Raw genomic sequence first — 19837 nt, forward strand, 5'->3', positions numbered from 1 at the left:
TGTCTCCCAGAAAGTGCTTACTTCATTTTATTTTAGAGAAAAATTGTACAGTCTATTTAAATTTAAGCCTTTTGTTAACTTGTCATCTTCTCCTTTTGATAGATCTCCCACTGAATCCAGAAAGAGACATGAACAAAAACAGGCCAAGGCCCGGGAACTCCGAGAAAAACTAATGCAGGAAAAAGCCGAGAGACTCAAGGACATCTCTAAAAAGGTAATAGGTTTTGAAACATTGTTGAGAAGTTGTCTATATAATTTTTAAAATGAAATCTGTGTTAAAAAAATTATATATGGAAATAAATACTGTAAATGGCAAATAATCACGATGGTTTTAATTTGACTATGGTGAATTCTATCGTTAGTTTTTAAAACGCTTAAATGCTTATACAAAATTAAAATTAATTTCTTGCAGCTTGAAATTAAAACCATCATGATTGGTACTTTTTGAGAAATAGTGAAATTTTAACACCATGGAATTTTAAAAATCGACTTACACTATTTATATATATTGACAGGTGGAGGAGGTGCGGGCCTGGAAGGATGAGCTCTTACAACAGAGGAAGGGTACAATACAGAGGAAGATGGCGAAGGCCGAGGAGAGACGTCAGTTACAGATCAGGATAAAGGCTCAGAAAGCTCACGAAGAGGAAGCAAAGGTCAGGCTAAATACCAGCAGTATATTCTTTAATGATCCAGTTCTGTTTTGTATACTGCTAATGTTGAAAGTTTGTGAAGAACTATTACATTGCAAATTTGCCACAAAGAAAAACAAAGAAAATTTATCCAAATACATGTTTTACAGTGTAAGTGTTAAATAACACAGTTTTATTTTAAAGGTGGCAAATTCAAAGATTAATTATTTGAATCATCAAATATAATGTGTAGGACTGTATATATTTTTTTAATTTCTTATTCTATTTGACCTGGCTTAGAATGGCAAGCTTTCCATGGCCTCTAGATAATTTGGTTTGCATGGCACTAAAAGTTTCAGTTTATATTTATTCCTGGAAGGGGATAAGCTTATTTTCTTTGTACTTTTCCAAGGGCAAGGAAATAGAATTTATCAACACATTGGAGGCTCAGAATAAACGGCACGAGATAATGTCTAAACACCAGGTGTCTGAGGCTCGACTACAAGACATACAGGTGGGTGTGTCACGGTCAATGTGGAAGGAAAAAAACATTCATTGTCCATTGAGGCTTAATGCTGCTTATTTAAATGCTTCTTTTCCCACTAGAACGAAACTAAGTTTTAATCCTTGAGTAATGTCATATTACTTTATTTAGTTCAAATTATGCATGATATGTGAATGCTGCTTTCAAATAAAAAGAAGAGATGCATGGAAAAAGGCCTCGTTTTTCAGGCTATTTCTACATTTACATGTAATTACACTATATTTGTGTGTGTTGTATTCATAAGTTACACTGTTATTTTTATGTGACAGGACGAGAGACAACGCCGTCATGAAGAGAAGCTGGCAAAGGAAGCAGCAGTGGAGGAACGGAGGAAAGCCCTGGAGGCGGAAAGACAGGCGAGGCTGAAGGAAATGGAGGAAAAGAGGAAACAGAGATCTGCCCGGGCAGAACAGCAGCAACAGGAACGAGAGAAGGAAAGGCTGGAAAACATCAGGGCCAAGGAAAGGTCAGTGTAATCAAGTGCACTCTGTGTTAGGGAGGAAAGGTCAGGGTTATCTTTTATGCTGTGTTAAGGACAATGGTCAGGGTTGATCTAAATACAAGGCATGGATATCTCTCTGTTATGCTTTAATATCTGACACTCTATGTACTGTACATGTACATAAATCGAAGTATTGAAATTAGCTCAGCCATTGGATATGGAGTGGTTGACGTAATCATGAATTATTGCTACACACAAGTCTGCTCTTTGTATCCATTAATAACTTCTTAACAGTATTCATGAAATAACGCATACTGTAGACATACTATTTTCCACGGGGTCATAATTCCGCGGAATTTCAATTTCTGTTTAATCCGCGGGTAGAAAATTACGCGGATTTTCTAGATTGTCACTAAATGCCTTATTTATACATTAAGAACGCTTGGACAAATTTCCTCGGAAAATTTGTGACCGCGTACATAGCGTAAATTGATACCACGCGGAAAAAAGTACTTCTACAGTATGTTAAAGCCAAAGCCTAAAAAATATGAAGCTGGCTTTGGTAAGTTCATTTACAATAGGTGGAGAAAATAGAAGATTCAGTATAAAAGGACTTGTATTAAATAAGCCCTTGTTTTTGTAACAGAGAGAGAGAAGAGAGGTTGGCAGTACTTAATGCTCAGCATCAACAACACATCCAGGAATTACAGAAGAAAATCCAGCAAAAGGTGGGAACCCTTATTCTGTTTATCAAATTTTATTTCAGTGAGCTGCAAATAAATACTGTACATATACATGAATTGGTGTATTCAAAATTTGGTGCAATCACTGGATACGGAGTTGTTGGTGTATTGATACACTTCTGCACAGTATACTGTGTTTGTATATGATTTCTTAGTGGTATTCATGTATTAGCACATCAATGTGTGCACCAAAGCTGCTAAATTATGAAGCCCACTTATTCAAGTACACATACAGTAATTCAATAAAACTATTTGGATGAAGTTAACTATATTGAATCCTTGATTTATTTTAACTTTTACAGCAAGATGAGACGAGCCAGCGGCACCAGGAGAATTTACAGCAGATTCGGGAGAAGGCGTTCGAGATGAGTATTCTGAAACACTCAACAGAGGAACATAATGAAGCTCCCAACGTCGTACCGTACGACCACAAGAAACTCTGTACTATCTGTAATGTATTGGTAAGTTAACACTTGACGGAGGAACATAGCGAACCTCTGAATGTCCTACCGTACAACCACAAGAAGCTCTGTACTATCTGTAACGCATTGGTAAGTTAACACTTGACGAAGGAACATAACGAGGCTCCAAATGTTTTTCCATACGACCACAAGAAGCTCTATACTATCTGTAACGCACTGGTTAGTATACTGAAACACTTGACAGAAGAACATAACGAATCTCCAAACATCGTACCATACGACCACAAGAAACTCTGTACTATCTGTAATGTGCTGGTAAGATTAAAAAGCTGAATTGGGGGGAGGGAGGAGGAGTTTGAAGATCTACTGAAATTGAATTTTATGTCCAAAAAAAATACAATTTTTAAAGATTTTTTAATTACTTGCAGCTGTCTTTATTGAATAGATGTACCATCTTATTAATCTGGTAATTTTTTTTCTGGAGAGGGATTATCTTGAATAATGAAATAAAACTGAATTTGATCATTTATTTTCATACAAGTCAAAGAGTCAGTCTGCTTGTCTATCTATGTGGGACACCATAGACAAATCAACTGGTACTCTTACCTCCTGAAAGTCTCATATGAGTTACATTGAATCTTTGTTGTTTTGTTTTAATAGATAACATCAGAGGTTTACTTGTTGAGTCATCTGAGGGGAAAGAAACATCAGCAGGCATTACAGGACAACAACTCAGGGAAAGCCATGTCTAAACAGGAAATTGTAAGTCTGTGTAAGAAGATAAACTCAGGGGCAGTCATACTGTCCTGTTTAAAATGCTTAAGTGCAATGAATTAAATACTGTATTCAGGGAAACTTTTGCCCCTGTTTTATTTTCATCCCTTTGGCCCTAGTTGTAAGTGGGCAAGTTTTAAACAGGGCAAATTCGAAGTAAGCAGTATTATATAAAAATCATTCTAGTAGGCAAATTTAGAATGGGACAAACTTTTTTCCAAATGTGACAGGGCGGAAATAACATTGGGTGAAAATTACCCTGTATACAGTACCTAAGAACACAAACATTTTGGACAGAAACAGATTTATTAATGCCAATTTTGCAGTCATATATCATATTGATACATGTACATACACCTTTATTTGAATATCATAAATCTTTGAAGAAAAGAAGGGAGTACAGGTGTGAAATTGTTTTTAAAATAATTTTATGAACAATAATTTTTAGAGAGGTTTTGAGCTAAATCTTTCTCGTTAAAAAGACATTGTTATAAATAATATAATGATAAAAGTTTATATTGATATACATGTAAAGTGACAAAGGATCTGTTTTGTTTTACAGGAGAACTTTAATCTGAAGCACATTGTGAATGCCCCGACCAACAGCACCCACCCCAAGATTGTGTCTGAGAAAGAGAGACTCAAGTCCATGAAGAAGAGGTCAAAGAAACTCCGACAGAGGATGACCACAAGGTAGGAAACTGTAGCAAGAATAACCCCCCCCCCCCCAAAAAAAAAAATTGGGAGGAGTAGGGGTATTTATCTATGATTGCATTATTTACTTTTTGTAATTTTAATTCAAAGAAGGGAAGATGCATAGTCATAATCTATACTGAAGTTTCTTATTTTATATTACAGAGGACATGAGTATGAGAATTCCTTGTCTCAGAAACAGCAGCAAGTCGAGTCTGAACACAAAGCAAAGTGAGTGATGTTATAGTATTACATGTACTTAAATCCTAAATTTATGGAAATAACAAAGCAAAGTTGGTAATGTTAAATATTGTATAAAATTCTAAACTGCTAAAATTCTATAAACAACAAAGCAGGGAATCTTCAGTTGTCATTTTGTAAAGATAAATTTCATTTACTGTTTCTGATTATGCTGAATTTTGAGTCCAAGTTTGGTTTATTTACAGAATACATAAAATAGTCCGAGACATCAACAAATATCTCCAGACCCAGGACTCAGGCCCCTGGCCTCAGAACAAAGTGTCAGCCCTAGACAGAGCATTAGGGGAAATCAGCAGGATTTTAGACAAAAAGGTAAGCTCTAGTAACACTGTTTTGTGTGAAAATAAGTAATGTTGGACTATGTGTGCAGTCTCTTTTAAAAAACTTTTAACGGTACATTTATGCATCTATTCAGAAGAATTTCCATCATAAAATTCTGTACAACATTGTTTTCTAACAGTAATATTTTTTATTGTTGATAAATTTGCTGCTGTAAGAATAATTACTACAGTTGTCAGATTAATATAATTGTGCCATGTTCCTTTGTGGACTGTTGCTATTTTCATCTACAGAGTGGACAGGACCAGAATGCCCTGCGGGTGCTGGGTGGACTGAACAGTCTCTGTAGACTCCTCCATGTCTTAGACAACGCCACTCCAGAATTACCCCCAGTTATCCCACCAAAGTAAGTCACCATATAAAGTATACGCCACTCCAGAATTACCCCCAGTTATCCCACCCAAGAAAGTCACCATATAAAGTGTACGCCACTCCAGAATTACCCCCAGTTATCCCACCAAAGTAAGTCACCATATAAAGTATACGTCACTCCAGAATTACCCCCAGTTATCCCACCAAAGTAAGTATCGATATTATGTGTACGCCACTCCAGAATTACCCCCAGTTATCCCACCAAAGTAAGTCACCATATAAAGTGTACGCCACTCCAGAATTACCCCCAGTTATCCCACCAAAGTAAGTCACCATATAAAGTGTACGCCACTCCAGAATTACCCCTAGTTATCCCACCAAAGTAAGTCATCATAGAAAGTAGGTCAGCTCCCAACATTTTTTACTAAAGTATTCTCCGTAGAAAGTAGGTCAGATCCTTTCATTCCCCCCTCAAGTAATTGAACTTAGAAATTAGGTCAGTAATCTACATTAGGTCAGAGGTCAAAGATAAGTGTTTGCTCTTAAAGGTTATTTTTGATAGTGTGCATGTATATTACAGTTCATTTTCCATTGGTAAAATCTTTGTTTCTTTTTACAGGACCCTGACCTTGACTTGTAATGTGTTCCGCCAAGCCTGTAAAAGTCATTACGACAACTGTCACTACATGTTGTTCAGTAACAAGATCGGAATTATAGCCGATCTACTCGTCCAGAGACTGATGGTAAGGAGTGTTATCTTATTGTACATTGTTTTTGTCATTTATCATCAAAAATGATTTTCTTTTTTAAAAATTAAAATTCAATGCAAATAATATTAAATATGTTGTTATAAATAATTCCGGCAAACTGTTAAGTAAAACATGTATAGAGGGGATGATAATAAAGTAAATAGCCGTTTTTTCTCTCTGTACAGCTCCTCCTACCAGAGAACCAGTCTCGCCCCGGGTCGGGTCAGTCGGCAGGAAGTTCTCAGTCCTCGGGCACGATCTCCGGGACGTCCCAGGGACACAAACTCCCATACGACGCGCTGGCCCTCAGTCTGATGCAGCTCATGTCTACAGTGTTGTCCTGTCTGGCTAAAAATAACCCGGCATCTAACGTCAGTGAGGCTTCTGCCGAGAGAATGAGCGGGACGGTGGACACAGTGTCTAGTAGAGCTAATGATCTCATCAGGTGATTCTTATTATATTACTACCATATATCCAGTTTTTTCGTGATGATCTATTTTTCGCTTTTTCTGCGATTATTTTTAATTCGCTAAATATGAAACATACAGAAATTATGTCAGCTATAATGGGACATAAAAACATTACTATTTTTTTTAAAACAAATCTTCAATTGTAAAAAATAACTTACACAAAATAAAAACTGTACAAATCTACCCCTTTTTCACAAAATGTGAAAAAAAAAATGGATATACAGTATATTTACGTGTATATTATCTGAAGATTTTGAATTATTTCACACATTGATGATAAATAACATAAACAAACTGATCCACTTTGATAACAAATGTTTAAAATCAGGTTTGTTTCTCTTTTGTTTCAAAATATAAATATAGTTACATAATATGATCAGACCTTCTCCTATCACATATGTGTGTTGTGGAACTTTTTTATTTCTAACTACTAGTATTAATATTTCCCATGTTAATAGTGAAAAGGAAATTGAAGTGCATAGAGAACAGTTTAAAAGAACCTTCACCTACTTACATTTTTAAATCTTGTTACAGGAAACATCATAATTGGCCGGTTGCGTACCTCAGATTTAAACCTACGATCAATGATTCCGGGTTTAAATCCAAGTTTTCGCGTTGCACGCATGTAAGGATTGACTGAGTACGGCTCAGAATTACGGTAAATTCTAAACCTGGTGTAGGGGTGGTTTAAACCCGGCTTTATAACATTTCCATGGATTTTTGGGTAGAATATCTCGATATTTGAAATATTTCTATGTTACAGAAATGTTTTATGGTAATGATGATTGCGTTGATAGATTTTGCAGTATTAGAAGAGCTATTCTGCAAGAAAATTTTTATGGCCATATTGCATGGGGATTTTTCTTTTTGCACAATTCTTTAACAGCTGTTCAATGTGCCGTTTTAACACTGATGTAGCTGTAATATAAAGTTTTTGAAGGTACTTTTAAAATACATAAATGTACATAAGCAGGAATTTTATAGAAACTTTCTAATACTCAGTATACCAAATTTAAATCAAATTTAGGAATTGATGATGATACACATTCCAATTATTTCTAATAATGCCGATTTTCCTAAGGATAAAAAGTATTTCAGTTATCTGATTAATCAGGCTATCTACATGGCCGTAGGAACCGGGGGAGGGAGGGCATGTTCGTCCCCTATCATTTTGCCGCTGTAAAAAATTCTCTAGAAAACATAGCTAATATGTGTTGTCTCAAAAATAATGTCTTATACGTTTTTTTTTTCATTTGATCTTTTTAAACTACAAATCTAAATTTATATATTGTTCCTTTATTAATTACCCATATCTTGTGTTTTGGTATTGTTTCTAAATTACTTATTCCAAGACCCCCATCCCTGTTTTCTTCTCTTCAGTCTTTTGTAAAAGCTTTATTTTGTTTGCGATTTTATATTTTCTTATGGTTTGAGTTTCGATGAAAGATGCCGTGATTTGAATTAAATTGTATTGCATTTTTTCGGCATTTTTAATTTACAATTTAACATCAATATATATCTTTGTTTTTAAATATATCCTTTTAAGTTTCATCCATTTACTAGTATTAAAACTTGTTTTGAAGTGCTGTAATATGAGGAAACCTATTATCCTTCAACATCTTATATGATGAAGTCAAGATTAGGTAAACCTTACTCAGTTTTATAGCGTGCAACAGAATTGCGACTCAGGTAATCCCGACTCAACTGGGGTTTAAACTCGGCTTACGTGATCCACGGATCAACCACTGAGCTGTACTTATCTGAGCCATAGATAGGCAACTGGCCAAATATGTTTGATTTAACTTAGTTTTAATTCTAACAGTATATATTATGTATAATGTACTTACAAAAAGTGTTCATTTTCTATAAACAAGAAAATCACAAATATCATTTTGTCCACAGAAAGAGTTATTTCTCTTTCCCTGTGTTTAGTTGCCTGTGGTGTAATTGATTTTCTTTCCTCCACAGTTACATTGTCAGTGTGGGAATAGTAGATAAGCTGACTCAGTATTTCCGTAAAGTCCAGGGTCCAATCGATGACGATAAAGATGGTGCCGAGTTTCTACAGCATAGTCTTGGGCTTCTGGTGGCTATGACTAAAGTTATGTCAAAACGGTACGTCTCTATACACTAAAGTCACACCAGAATGATATGTCTCCATACTCAAATAACAATGCAAACTGGAGTGGCAATACCTACCTTCTTGAAGTGCTTGTCAAAAAGGAATCAAGTTCAATCTAAACTTTAAATCAAGACACTAAAATCATATAAGTTTTATTAAGAAAGTTTAACATAGATACTAAAATATGACAAAGATACTTGTACATATTCAGAATGTATTGTTACAACGTTCTGGTGTGTAACACATTTTAACTCATGATTCTTGAGTGATTACCTCAATTATCAGTTCTATTAATATGTGGACTCACTGGAAATCCATTTCACTAATGAAAAAATTTTTCCTTTTAAAATTATATGCATCAAGTGATTTTATAGAGCATTGAGAGAAGCATTTAGAGATTGACTGTAATGTGTGTTCTTTGTTTATGTTTCTTTCTCTTGGGGAGAATGGAGGTGTAACTTCTGGAAAATAAAACCCCCATTTATGCCTATTTCTTCTGCTTTTTTCCCATTCTGTTCTTGGAGCTCACAGTAGATTTGGAAAATTAAATTTGATTTAATGAGTTTAAGTTTTGATGAAGAGGCAGAGTTTTGTACTATAACAGATTGTAAGAAAGTCATGTCCGAGCCGATATCATTTAATCAGATATGGGAACCACAGCTACTGCTGAATACAAGACGCATGGTTACCACTAATTCCAAGGACGTTTGATGTGTCCTTGCAGGTGTATAGACTTAATGACAAATAATTGATAACATGCTCTGATGATTTCAATACAAATAAGTCAGTTATATGTCATTTGTCAATATTAAATCAAATTATATCTAAATTTAAATGTTTAATTTAAATAAAAGTATCCAATAAGTTTACAAAACTGAGATTATTCCTTCGATCTGACCTTCATTTCACCCCCTCTGTGTATTATAGAGGCCATCTTTAAAATCGCATATTAAGCATGAAATGTAAAAAATAATCAGATTAGACGATTTTTCCGATTTTAAGACTTTATCTGATATCTGTACTCTTTATTTACTTTCTTTCTAAGTTCAGTCCCCAGCCTCATCAATGAGCTGAAATTAACGAGACGAATATTAATGTATTTTATGAGGACATCAGTTTCTTAAATGATGTTAGTCTAACTACACATTACAAAGAAGTGAACTTGTAGTTTGTACTGATAGAAATCAGAATGTAAAATGGAGTCAGATAAAATGGGTCTCCCTTGGATTGATATAAATCAGTATCCTCCTGTACAAGGTACCACTGATAGCAGTAGGATCAGATACAAGTCTTCTGACTCAGTCACAGTCTGTTTCTTTACCAGGTTTTCATTTTCAGTGGGTACTGTCATGTGATGGCTACAATACAATATTTGGTAGAATAGAGTGTTATAATGCAGTTGTAACAGGAGGGGAGAAAATGTATGGCTAGACTGGGAATGAAGTCTGGTACCCCAGCATCACTAGTCAGGTGCTCTACCGACTGAGCTACCAGGCCGATATCCACAGTCCAAACCATTACACAATCATTTCCAGTCTATAACTTTCTAATGAGGTGTTTGAGGTTCATAATTTGGCTTAAGCATATTCCATTACCATTTCTAAAAGCTAAAAGTCACATTAAAGATTTGACTCTGGACAAATTTCATATAAACAAGGTCAAGGTCACAGAACTCTGAAAGGTTAAATTCTGAAGGTATCTTGAGGTTTAAATTTTTAAATCTTTTTATTGGATAAGTATCAAATTTTGGACATAGGTTGCTTGCTTGTGACCAAAGAGGTCTGTTATTGATTAAATGCAGTGGTTGTGTGTGTAAGGTCAAGGTCACATCAGACATAAGTCAGATATTCTTTTGGACTTCCAGTGGCCGTATTTTTAGCTCTCAACACAAGGGATGTCCATTACAAAAGCATTTTAACCTTCAACCAGTTACATTTAACCAGGTGTTGAGAATTGCCAGAAAAATCCCTAAGACTTTATATGTTGTAATTAACTAATTAAGATTGAGGGGTTTTTTTTCATAATTAGTTTTTTTAGGCTAATAAAAGGGAAAAAACACATTATTTATATGAAAAAAAGGATTTCTTTTTGTGTTATATACTGGAGCATTTTTTGAATTCATAACTTATTTGATCAAATCAGATATAATTAATACAGAAAATTAAAATCTGCAGTAAGCACACATGCTATAGATGGAATTCATGTTAATTAATAGAAGTGCAGTCTGTCCTTTGGGACTGCTTTTATCCCAGTCAGAGTGGCAGCTTGTCACCAGTTTTACCCAGGTCCAGCTTCTTCTGCCAGGCAGTTTCAGCTCTTGTCGTATTTTCTAGGTTTTCCTGTAAATCGTAATTACAGTCCTTTATTTACTCCGTATTTTGTCATATGTCAGGCTCCGTGTATCTCTTGTCTTGTGTTCGGGGTTTGTGGGGACCAGTAATTAGGTGGATAGAGCAGTGCAGGGGCCTGTTATTATGTGATGAGGGCAGTCTTCTTCTGACAGTGATGAGCTAGGGGTTTCCCTGATCTATAATTAACTGTTGTTTAGGGGAGGAACCAGGGAATATGATACTGGCCCCATGGAGGCTGTCTATAAATCCTTAGTAAGAACAAATCGTTCAGTGAAAATATCACAGAAAATGAATTACAGTTTGGTATGTTAAACAAAGTTTTAAGATATTTAACAAATTTTGAATTATTTAATTTGTTTCCATTTAAAACCCAATAAGTAAATAGTATTTGTTCCATTAAGAATTTTGACAAAAGCTTTATGGAAAAGATTTTCCCCTCTTTATATAAAGACTAGTAACTGAGTGGTTAATTGTATTTTGAAGAAAGTGCTAGGTGTATTCTGTCTATGTAGGCCAGACTGTATAATATATATTGCTTCCACAAGGATGAGAATTCCACTTTCAATATTTCATTTTGTACAATTTCGTATTATTAATTTTTAAAGAAAAATAAAAATTAGTATGCACTTTGTTAACATTTCAGTTAAAGATGCATTGTTAATTAAGTTAATAGGGACTACAAAATTTTTAAAACGTATTTCAGATTTTTTTTCCATGAAAAAGCCCAGCCAACTGTTGGGTGATTTTTATTTCTGTTCAGGTCAGATACGAATACATCTGTCACTGGAGTTTCTCCTGTAATGAAAATTGGGTAAAAAAAATCCTCTCTTCCGTACGTATCTGAATCGTCCAATTAAGTGTCTTTTCATTGGTGCAAATCAGGCATGTCTTTGATTTTGTGTTGGAGACAATTTATCATTTCATATTTGTATGGAGGCTAATAAAAAAAAAATACAAGCAAAATGAATTCAGAGAGTAATATGTTTTCAATTGCGCAAAAAAAGACCATGAACATAATTATGTTCTCTTTTTTCTGCAGAGAATTTTTACATTTATGTAACATTGTTCAAGTAATCTATGATTAAATCTAACATGCAGGTGTGTTTCCATGTATTTTCACAGTTGATATCTTAATTAACCTAATCCAATTTTTTAGAGAAATGAAGAAAAATCATTCAGACAAAACGAGATTTCCAATTTTCTTGTTCACTGAGATAGACAGATAGTCTTTCTCTGTGTGTACTTTGAACATGAATTATTCACAGTCAGATATAGAATTTAATGTTCTTGTGGATATTTTTTATTCAGGCAAATGAATTAAATATCTCAGTTAGTTTCAATAATTCTTTCTGCAAAAACGATTGTTCAATTGTAATTTTCATGTTTGAACTTTCATGTTTGTACATCGTTCATTTTAAATGCCAAATTATTTCTTTGTTAGACAACATGCTGTGTGATATTAAAAGTCAAATTTGAAAAATTAATATACATGTGTTTCTCCTTTAAGAATTATGTACTAGATATACAGAAAATATTTTTAAGGTATAGATGGAAATCTCATATCCCAACTCTATTACGTAATCATATGAGGTGTATGCACTTTGACACTTGTAAGTTTTCTTCACTGTGAATCAAGAATATGAATTATTCATTTTTCAGATAATGTTTTAAAATCAAAAAAGGAAATCTGTTGAATTTTAAAAAATTGAAAAGCATGAAATCTAAAAGGAAAACTAAAAAAGGAAGTCATTTTGGCTGTGATTTTCAGCAAAATTACATTTGAATATTGGGCCATTGTGTTTCCACAAAATTAGCTATGTCCTCTGGGCCTACGCCAGGCACTGAACGTAATATTACGTTCCTTGCATGTGTGCATTTTTAGGAGAAAAAAACAAAATCAGTGCTTGATAGAAAATTGGTTTAATTGTAAACACAGTACTCGCCAAATACCACAGATATTGAATTATCTGCTCAAATGACCAATGACAATGATAACACATTAGGGCTGTCGGGATAATTCCTGGCTTTATATTCCTAATCTATATCAAATATGACAACCTTAAATCTCAGCAAATTATATTGCAGTGACTGATGGAGTTATACGTCCCGATCATACTCCTCAGGGGATTGCCTAATGGTTCGTTTGGGGGGACTTATTGCAGCCCATCATTCTATTATACACTGGACTTAAATCTAATTCCGCATCCCAAGACACCGCGCTTCACCAGCGACTACGATTCATATAATATTGATAAAATATGATTCATTTATGGATAGAAAATAATATGTTTTTCATACTGAAAATATAATTAAAGCCCACAAGATATAATTAGAGCTGTCGCATTTATCTGATAAATCTATTTAAGACTATCATTTTTTGTAAATAAAGACCAATAATTCAATGTTCAGCGATGTTTTATGGTTTTGTGTTTAAGCTCGCATCTGATGCAAGATTTCTTTTTCTGTTTTGCAGCAGAGAAAATTGGACGATTTCTTTCATTTCTGTCTTTTTTTCTTTGACCATAATACAATTAGTTTCTATTCATTTCAATTCATTAAGAGAATGGATTTTTCCCATCAGATATTTCTCATAACCAAATGTTTAAGCTTTCTTGAAGTACAGGCTTATAAGTTATAACACAGTGCTGGCAAAGGACAATTTTGCTATCTTAGAAGCATAATATGCAATATCCTTTACTACTGTAAGTTTACAAAGATTTTAAACTCACTAAAATGAAAGTCATTTCCCTGTGAGCATTAATTCATTGTATTAAGTTTGTTCACTATAAGTATATTTAAGTATACAGTATGGTGTTATAGGAGTTAAAATAAGGGCTGATACCCTGATTTAGTTCATCTTTTTCCAGGGAGAATCAAATCTTAGAATTTGTACAAATAGAAAACCGGTCTTAAGAGTTGCAGTCCTTTTTATAAAATGTTCAAGTTTTACAGAGACCAAGGATTTGAAGATTACAATCTAGATTTATCTCCCCTACTGTACATTTATATCCAGGACAATGATTTCTTGAAGCTAATGCTTTGGCTAAAAAAGCCTCCAAAACTTAATTCTATCAATAGTTGAAAATAAATGAAACTTTCAGCAGTGTGAAGTACAAATAATTGCAAGGAACATCAATTACATGTACATTATGAATTGTGCAAAAAACTTTTACAAACATTTTGAAAAAAGTGATAAGCCTCATCACAGATTTTTTTTTTTTTAAATGTATCAGTAGGAACCCCGAACCTCCTGTTATTTGCTACTAAATTTTTGTCTGTAATTTCAGGAATGCGGCTATCTTTGAGAAGAAGAAGCCTGAGGACCCGACTCAGCTGATCAGTACGTACGAGGTGACGGAACTGGTCGGGATTGTCTCCCTTCTGTACGGCATGCTGCTTCACTCTGGGGCTCCCAGCAGGGGCGAGCTCTCACCCCCAGAGTTACCCCAGCACACCATGGCAGTCATCCTGACCGGCATCAAAATGTTAAACAATATGGCCACCTTCAGCCTGGAGATGTTACAGGTAAATTGTTGGCTTTATGTAAGGTCTGGAATTCAAAGAAACATTCAGTTATAGCACCCAATATCAAGAAATTTATAAAGTCATCAAAGGAAAAAAAATTGCTTTCAGTCTGTATCAAAGAACAAAATTTACCACATTCCCAATGCCTCATTATTTAACTGTGTGTGGTTTTGTTTTAATTATTCATTTTTTCAATTTGTCTATATTTGAACTTTATGAGCAGTGACGTCAATAATTTTTAATTTGATTACATGCATCTTAGTTGCATTATAGTTTGTTAGTAAAGCTTAATTTTGCGAGGAAAATAATGAATGCAATGTACCACTCAGCAGGGATTGGGGACTATCTCCGTAAATGAGGTTAAGAAATTATTTACAGGTTGTGATCTTACAAAAGACAAAGAGTGGAAAGTTCTGAAAGGATGCCTCTCATTATTGGTCTTTAGGGACAAAGATGATAGATTTACAATTAAAAAAATCATTTTACGCCACTTAACGTCATCAAATAGCTGTTAATGACTTGTTAAAATTTCAGTAGCACATCAAACTTACCTCAGCCTTGAAAAATTAATGATAACTAACAAGTTGATATTTGAGATTAAAGTTTTATATATTTATTGGACTTTCAGTCACTTTTCTGCTCTAGTAAAAAGACGTGATGGTTTTTTAGGGTTTTTTTTTTATTTGTTGAAGCCAAAGTACATTACTGAATGAGTTGAATAAATCAGAGAAAAGTTCATTCTGACTTTACAAATAGAAAGTGCACATAATATAATACAAGTCATTCAAAATGTACCCTTGTGGTTATATAGCGTTCATCGAGTACAAAGTTTTAAAAGTAAATTTTATTGTAGTATCTATAATATGTTTTTATTCAAGAAAACTTGAATACCAGTCGACAAACTGATTAAAGCTTAAGGTTTGAAGTATGTTCACAGATATAATTCAGACAAGATTTCAGTAAGTTCACCCAATAGTTGTAGCATATCCCCAAATTCTCTTAGGCATATTATTCCCAATTTAGCCTATAAATAAGTTTTTCTCTAGATCTGAACTCTATTTGTTTAGCTCACCATTTCTTTGAGTAAGAAACAGACTATTGACCTATTTTATCTAGCCCGGTTTTGTCTTCGTTACAGAAAACCCTGATCTCTGTATATTTGTCTGATCATTAGTTAGACCTGGACTATATTATTATATCTATCCTGGTTTTGTTTTCGTTACAGAAAACCCTGGGAGAGGAGGGGATGTCCCTGGAATTCCGACACATCGCTAGCTACCTGATGTGGTATTGTAGCAGGCTGACCTGTGAGGAGCTTCTACACGAGGTCATTCTGTGTGTCGGGTACTTCACCATACTACACCCCGAAAACCAGGTAAGTGTAGGACCACAACACTCTACCCATCCACCCCCGCCCCTCACTCACAAAAAAAATAAGTGTAGGACCACAACACTCTACCCATTCACCCCCGCCCCTCACCCACAAAAAAAATAAGTGTAGGACCACAACACTCTACCCATTCACCCCCGCCCCTCACCCACAAAAAAAATAAGTGTAGGACCACAACACGCTCTACCAACCCACACCCACCCTTCATCCACTCCCATGAAAAAGTTAAATGTTGGACCCAAGCAGCAGAATTATCACCCATCCTAGAAACAGAAGTCAAAAGAAATTATGGTCAAAATCTGTGAGAATTGTATAAAATGTAACGAAAACTGTTTCAGATTCCCTGCAAGTCTTTATTGTCTGGTCATGTCTATATTTGTCGGGCAAGATAATGTTTACCAAGGGAATGCTGACTAAAATCATTTGGGATAATTAAGAATCTCAAGGTTTTGAATGTAACTTGGGCATACAGTATTGGTCATGTCCATCTTCCCTCCTTTTGATCTCTTCCTTAGTCCTCATCTTTCTGTTTACTTTGATTTTAGTCTACTTTCTCAGTGCAATGAATTGTACCTTTGGTTGCAGCATCCACGACCTGTTGACATATGACTTCAGCAGTCTTCTTTACCTCAAAGTGTTTGCTTAAGTTTTTGTTGCGTGGTATTTTGGTAGTTGACCTCCTATAACAATATTTAACCAGAGAGCTGTGAGCAATTCCAGCTTCCATAAAAATTCAAAGCAGTGAAGTTTATGATCTTAGGTTAATAAGGCAGTGACTAAAATCACTGGTCCTTGAAGCTGTACATGGCCCATAGAAAAATAATTGTTCACTTTATTATAATCAGAAGGAACTGTTAGATTGATTGATCAGTTGAAGTCCTTTCTTCATCCTCTCCTTCATAGAAGTACCGGTAGGTTGTTGACTTTTAATAACCCGTAATTGATCTAATATGCACCAAATCAAATTTCAAAACAATGCTCTTCTCTCTATCTATCTCTCTCTCTCTGTGGCTCTCTCTCTCTCTATCTCTCTATCTCTCTTTCTCTCTCTCCCGCCCTCTCTCTCTCATAAAATCAAGAAGAAAACATGCTCATATTTTCCTGTAGTATCCAGTCAGTTATATTTGAATGGTTATTGAACAATTCATACATGTTTAAGTTTATGTTTAAGGCTGTTTAAAACTGTGGGAAAGTTGTAGAATGCTGAAGTAGGAACAAGGAGTCTGGAGATTCTACAACCTCAGACACATGTTCCTAAGAGGTTTCCTTTATAATGAACCCCCATAACTCGGTACCTTCCCCTTATGATGTGGCTTACAGATTTGTTAAGGAGGAGTTTTATGTAAGCTTTAAGGACTTGGTATGATAAATGGTGTTTACCACTTGTCTTTTCCGAGATCTACACACTTGCTGCAGGCTGAGTTTTATGAAGCTTCTGAAAATTTTCTGATTTATTTTTATTTTGTCAGGTCATAATTTCAATTCTCTCACATCTGACATTGAGTATTGAGTACTATATACTTAAATGGACTGAAATCAAGTCAAATCTTTAAAGTGTTGTTCTTGGTTTTAAATTATACCATTTCCTCTACAGAACATGTTGCTGAAGTTGAAATATTCACTCCATAAAATCCTGATTCAAAACTGGAGTATTCTGTATCACTTGTCTGACTGAGATTCTGAATCTTCTGAAAGCTTTGATGTATTTTTTCCAGTCTTTGGGTCAGTGAGATGATCTTCTAATGACAACACAATAAAATGATCGACTGTTGTTTTAGCAGTGGAAAATTATTGGAAACTAGGAGTAGTTCTGTCACCCAATCACAATTATGTGCATCTGCTTCAGAATAAATGCATTTTACTCCCAAAGTCTGTCCTGCTAAAATCAAACCAGCTCTTCTGAGGTCATGACCTCTTATAATGGGGTCTAGCTAAAATAAGGAAAATTCCCCCAAGAGGTGGAGGTTTTAATTGAAACAATGGATTTAGTTTTGCATTGTGAGTCCTTGGGTTTGATTAATGCCACTGGTGTTAAACAAATTATTGGGATCAAAATTCCTATTGACAATCATGAAACAGCTCATTTAGAGAATTAAGGCTTTTGACATTGATGCTGCTAAGACTGACCAGAAAAGATCAGATACAGGGATCCGAGAAAGGACTGAAAATTGTCCCTGCTTCAGGCTACAGTATCTGTTTCATAGATTGTACAGATAAGAAGCAGAGAAAATTCAAGGGTCCTTGTAAGGGACATTTTGTCAACTTGTGTACGTACTGCTCTTTACATGTAGAAATTTGTGTTCCTCACAAGTATAAATTGTTTAAATAATGGGGGAGTGAGATGCATTAAACTATATCTCAACACATTTAATATGTTGAAGCAAAATGGAAGTTAAATTCAAATACTCTTTTCTTGTTTTTGTTTTTTTTTAACTTTGAACCTCAGTTATCTGGAAATTTTTCTCAATTACATTAAGTTCTTGATAATTGAGTTTGACTGTAATAATTCAATGGATAGTTCCAAGAATATTTGATGAATTCATCAATTTTCAATTTATGAATTTTCATACTTCATTATACTTTAACAGGATTTATTTCTTTAAAATTAATGTTCTTGACATCAAGAATGGACCCTCAGGACAATAAATTTTTTAAATTTTTGGTCGTGTCTTTTCAGATTGTGATACAGTCGGGCCAGTCCCCTACGGTCCTACAACAGATGTGTTCCCTCCCCTTCCAGTATTTTAGTGACCCTCGACTGACGGGGGTTCTGTTCCCGAGCCTCATCGCCTGCTGCTACAACAACAAGTCCAACACGGCCATTCTGGAGCAGGAACTCAGCTGTGCTCTCCTCTCCAACTTCATAGAGGTAAGAAAAATAATTCCAACTTCATAGAGGTAAGAAAAATAATTCCAACTTCATAGAGGTAAGAAAAATAATTCCAGCTTCATAGAGGTAAGAAAAATAATTCCAACTTCATTGAAATCAAAATATCAACTTCACAGAGGTCAAAAAATTAATCAACTTCATAGATTAGAGGTAAAAAATTAACTTCATAGAGGTAAAAAATTAAATTCATAGAGGTAAATAATTAATTCCAACTTCATAGAGGTAAAAAAAAAAAGTCAAAACCTTCATAGAGGTAAAAAATTCATTCCAACTTGATAGAGGTAAAAAAATAATTCTAATTTCATTGAGGTAAAAAATCAATTTGTACTGTAATCCTAGGGAAGTAGGGTCAATCATAGAAATGTTTGGGCAAAGTACATTTACTAGGAAGATGAGGGGCATTTTCTTGTGCATTTGAGAGAAATTCTGTTTATAAGATACCAAGAATTTTTTTAAGATATCACAAGACAGATATTGCAAGACTTTTATACCACTGTTTTTAAAGTCAAATATTTAAAAAAATAAGGATTCGTTGACTTTATAAGTCAGCATTTGATCCAAACTCTGATAATGAGGAACTTCAAATGATATCAATTAACAGATGTCAATCAGCTAGCAGTGTTCATACAATTCTTGTTCACAGGTTTGAAAATATAATGATCAAATTAATTCCCAGTAGCAGTGTAACAGAAAACTAAAGACGGGGAGATTTTTACCGAGGTTGAAGTTGATGACATCTGTAGCCTTGTTTTATTTTGTTTTGTTGAATCAATCAGGTGTGTGTGTTTCATTTCTGTAAAAGCTTTGCCCCTTTGAGCGGCGGACTGGGACGGGGTAGGTGTAAATATTAATGAGTCGTGACCTCATTTTCTCCTGGAAGAATAAAGCCCAATAAAACATAACGCACCGTTCGTACGGCAGGTTTTGATCCTATAATCTCTTTTTTCAGTTTTTAATTATTTTCAGTTTTGATTTTTCTTCACACCTGATGATGACAGCCTCTTTGTGACGAAAATGGCTGAAAAAATAAAATAAGTGATTGAGTGAGAAAATTTAGCATTGAGATGAAATTTCATTGTGTTTTCTGCTTTGGATTTCAGTATTTTTACTCTCATTATATCTTTTAATTTATAAAAATTATATGCACATTTAGTTAAATTATGTAATAGATGTATTTA

General features: G+C 34.5%; 1 protein-coding gene across 2 annotated transcripts in view; it reads left to right on the forward strand.

Annotated features, from left to right (window-relative positions):
* Positions 1-19837, forward strand: part of LOC134274223 (S phase cyclin A-associated protein in the endoplasmic reticulum-like) — a 32796-nt gene that overhangs the window by 10331 nt on the left and 2628 nt on the right. The window contains exons 11-27 of one of the 2 annotated variants that reach the window (XM_062756479.1): positions 103-214; positions 516-656; positions 1045-1146; positions 1446-1642; positions 2265-2346; positions 2664-2822; positions 3444-3545; positions 4120-4250; positions 4416-4481; positions 4697-4823; positions 5084-5196; positions 5782-5905; positions 6097-6356; positions 8350-8496; positions 14142-14379; positions 15605-15754; positions 18447-18638. In XM_062756479.1, the coding sequence (XP_062612463.1) occupies positions 103-214; positions 516-656; positions 1045-1146; positions 1446-1642; positions 2265-2346; positions 2664-2822; positions 3444-3545; positions 4120-4250; positions 4416-4481; positions 4697-4823; positions 5084-5196; positions 5782-5905; positions 6097-6356; positions 8350-8496; positions 14142-14379; positions 15605-15754; positions 18447-18638 (2443 nt within the window). The remainder of the gene's footprint in view (positions 1-102; positions 215-515; positions 657-1044; positions 1147-1445; positions 1643-2264; positions 2347-2663; positions 2823-3443; positions 3546-4119; positions 4251-4415; positions 4482-4696; positions 4824-5083; positions 5197-5781; positions 5906-6096; positions 6357-8349; positions 8497-14141; positions 14380-15604; positions 15755-18446; positions 18639-19837) is intronic. The other variant, XM_062756480.1, reaches the window with a different exon arrangement.

This window comes from Saccostrea cucullata, unplaced genomic scaffold, assembly GCF_032062105.1.
Source record: "Saccostrea cucullata isolate Sc308-1 unplaced genomic scaffold, CSIRO_AGI_Scuc_v1 ctg290, whole genome shotgun sequence".
NCBI lineage: Eukaryota > Metazoa > Mollusca > Bivalvia > Ostreida > Ostreidae > Saccostrea > Saccostrea cuccullata.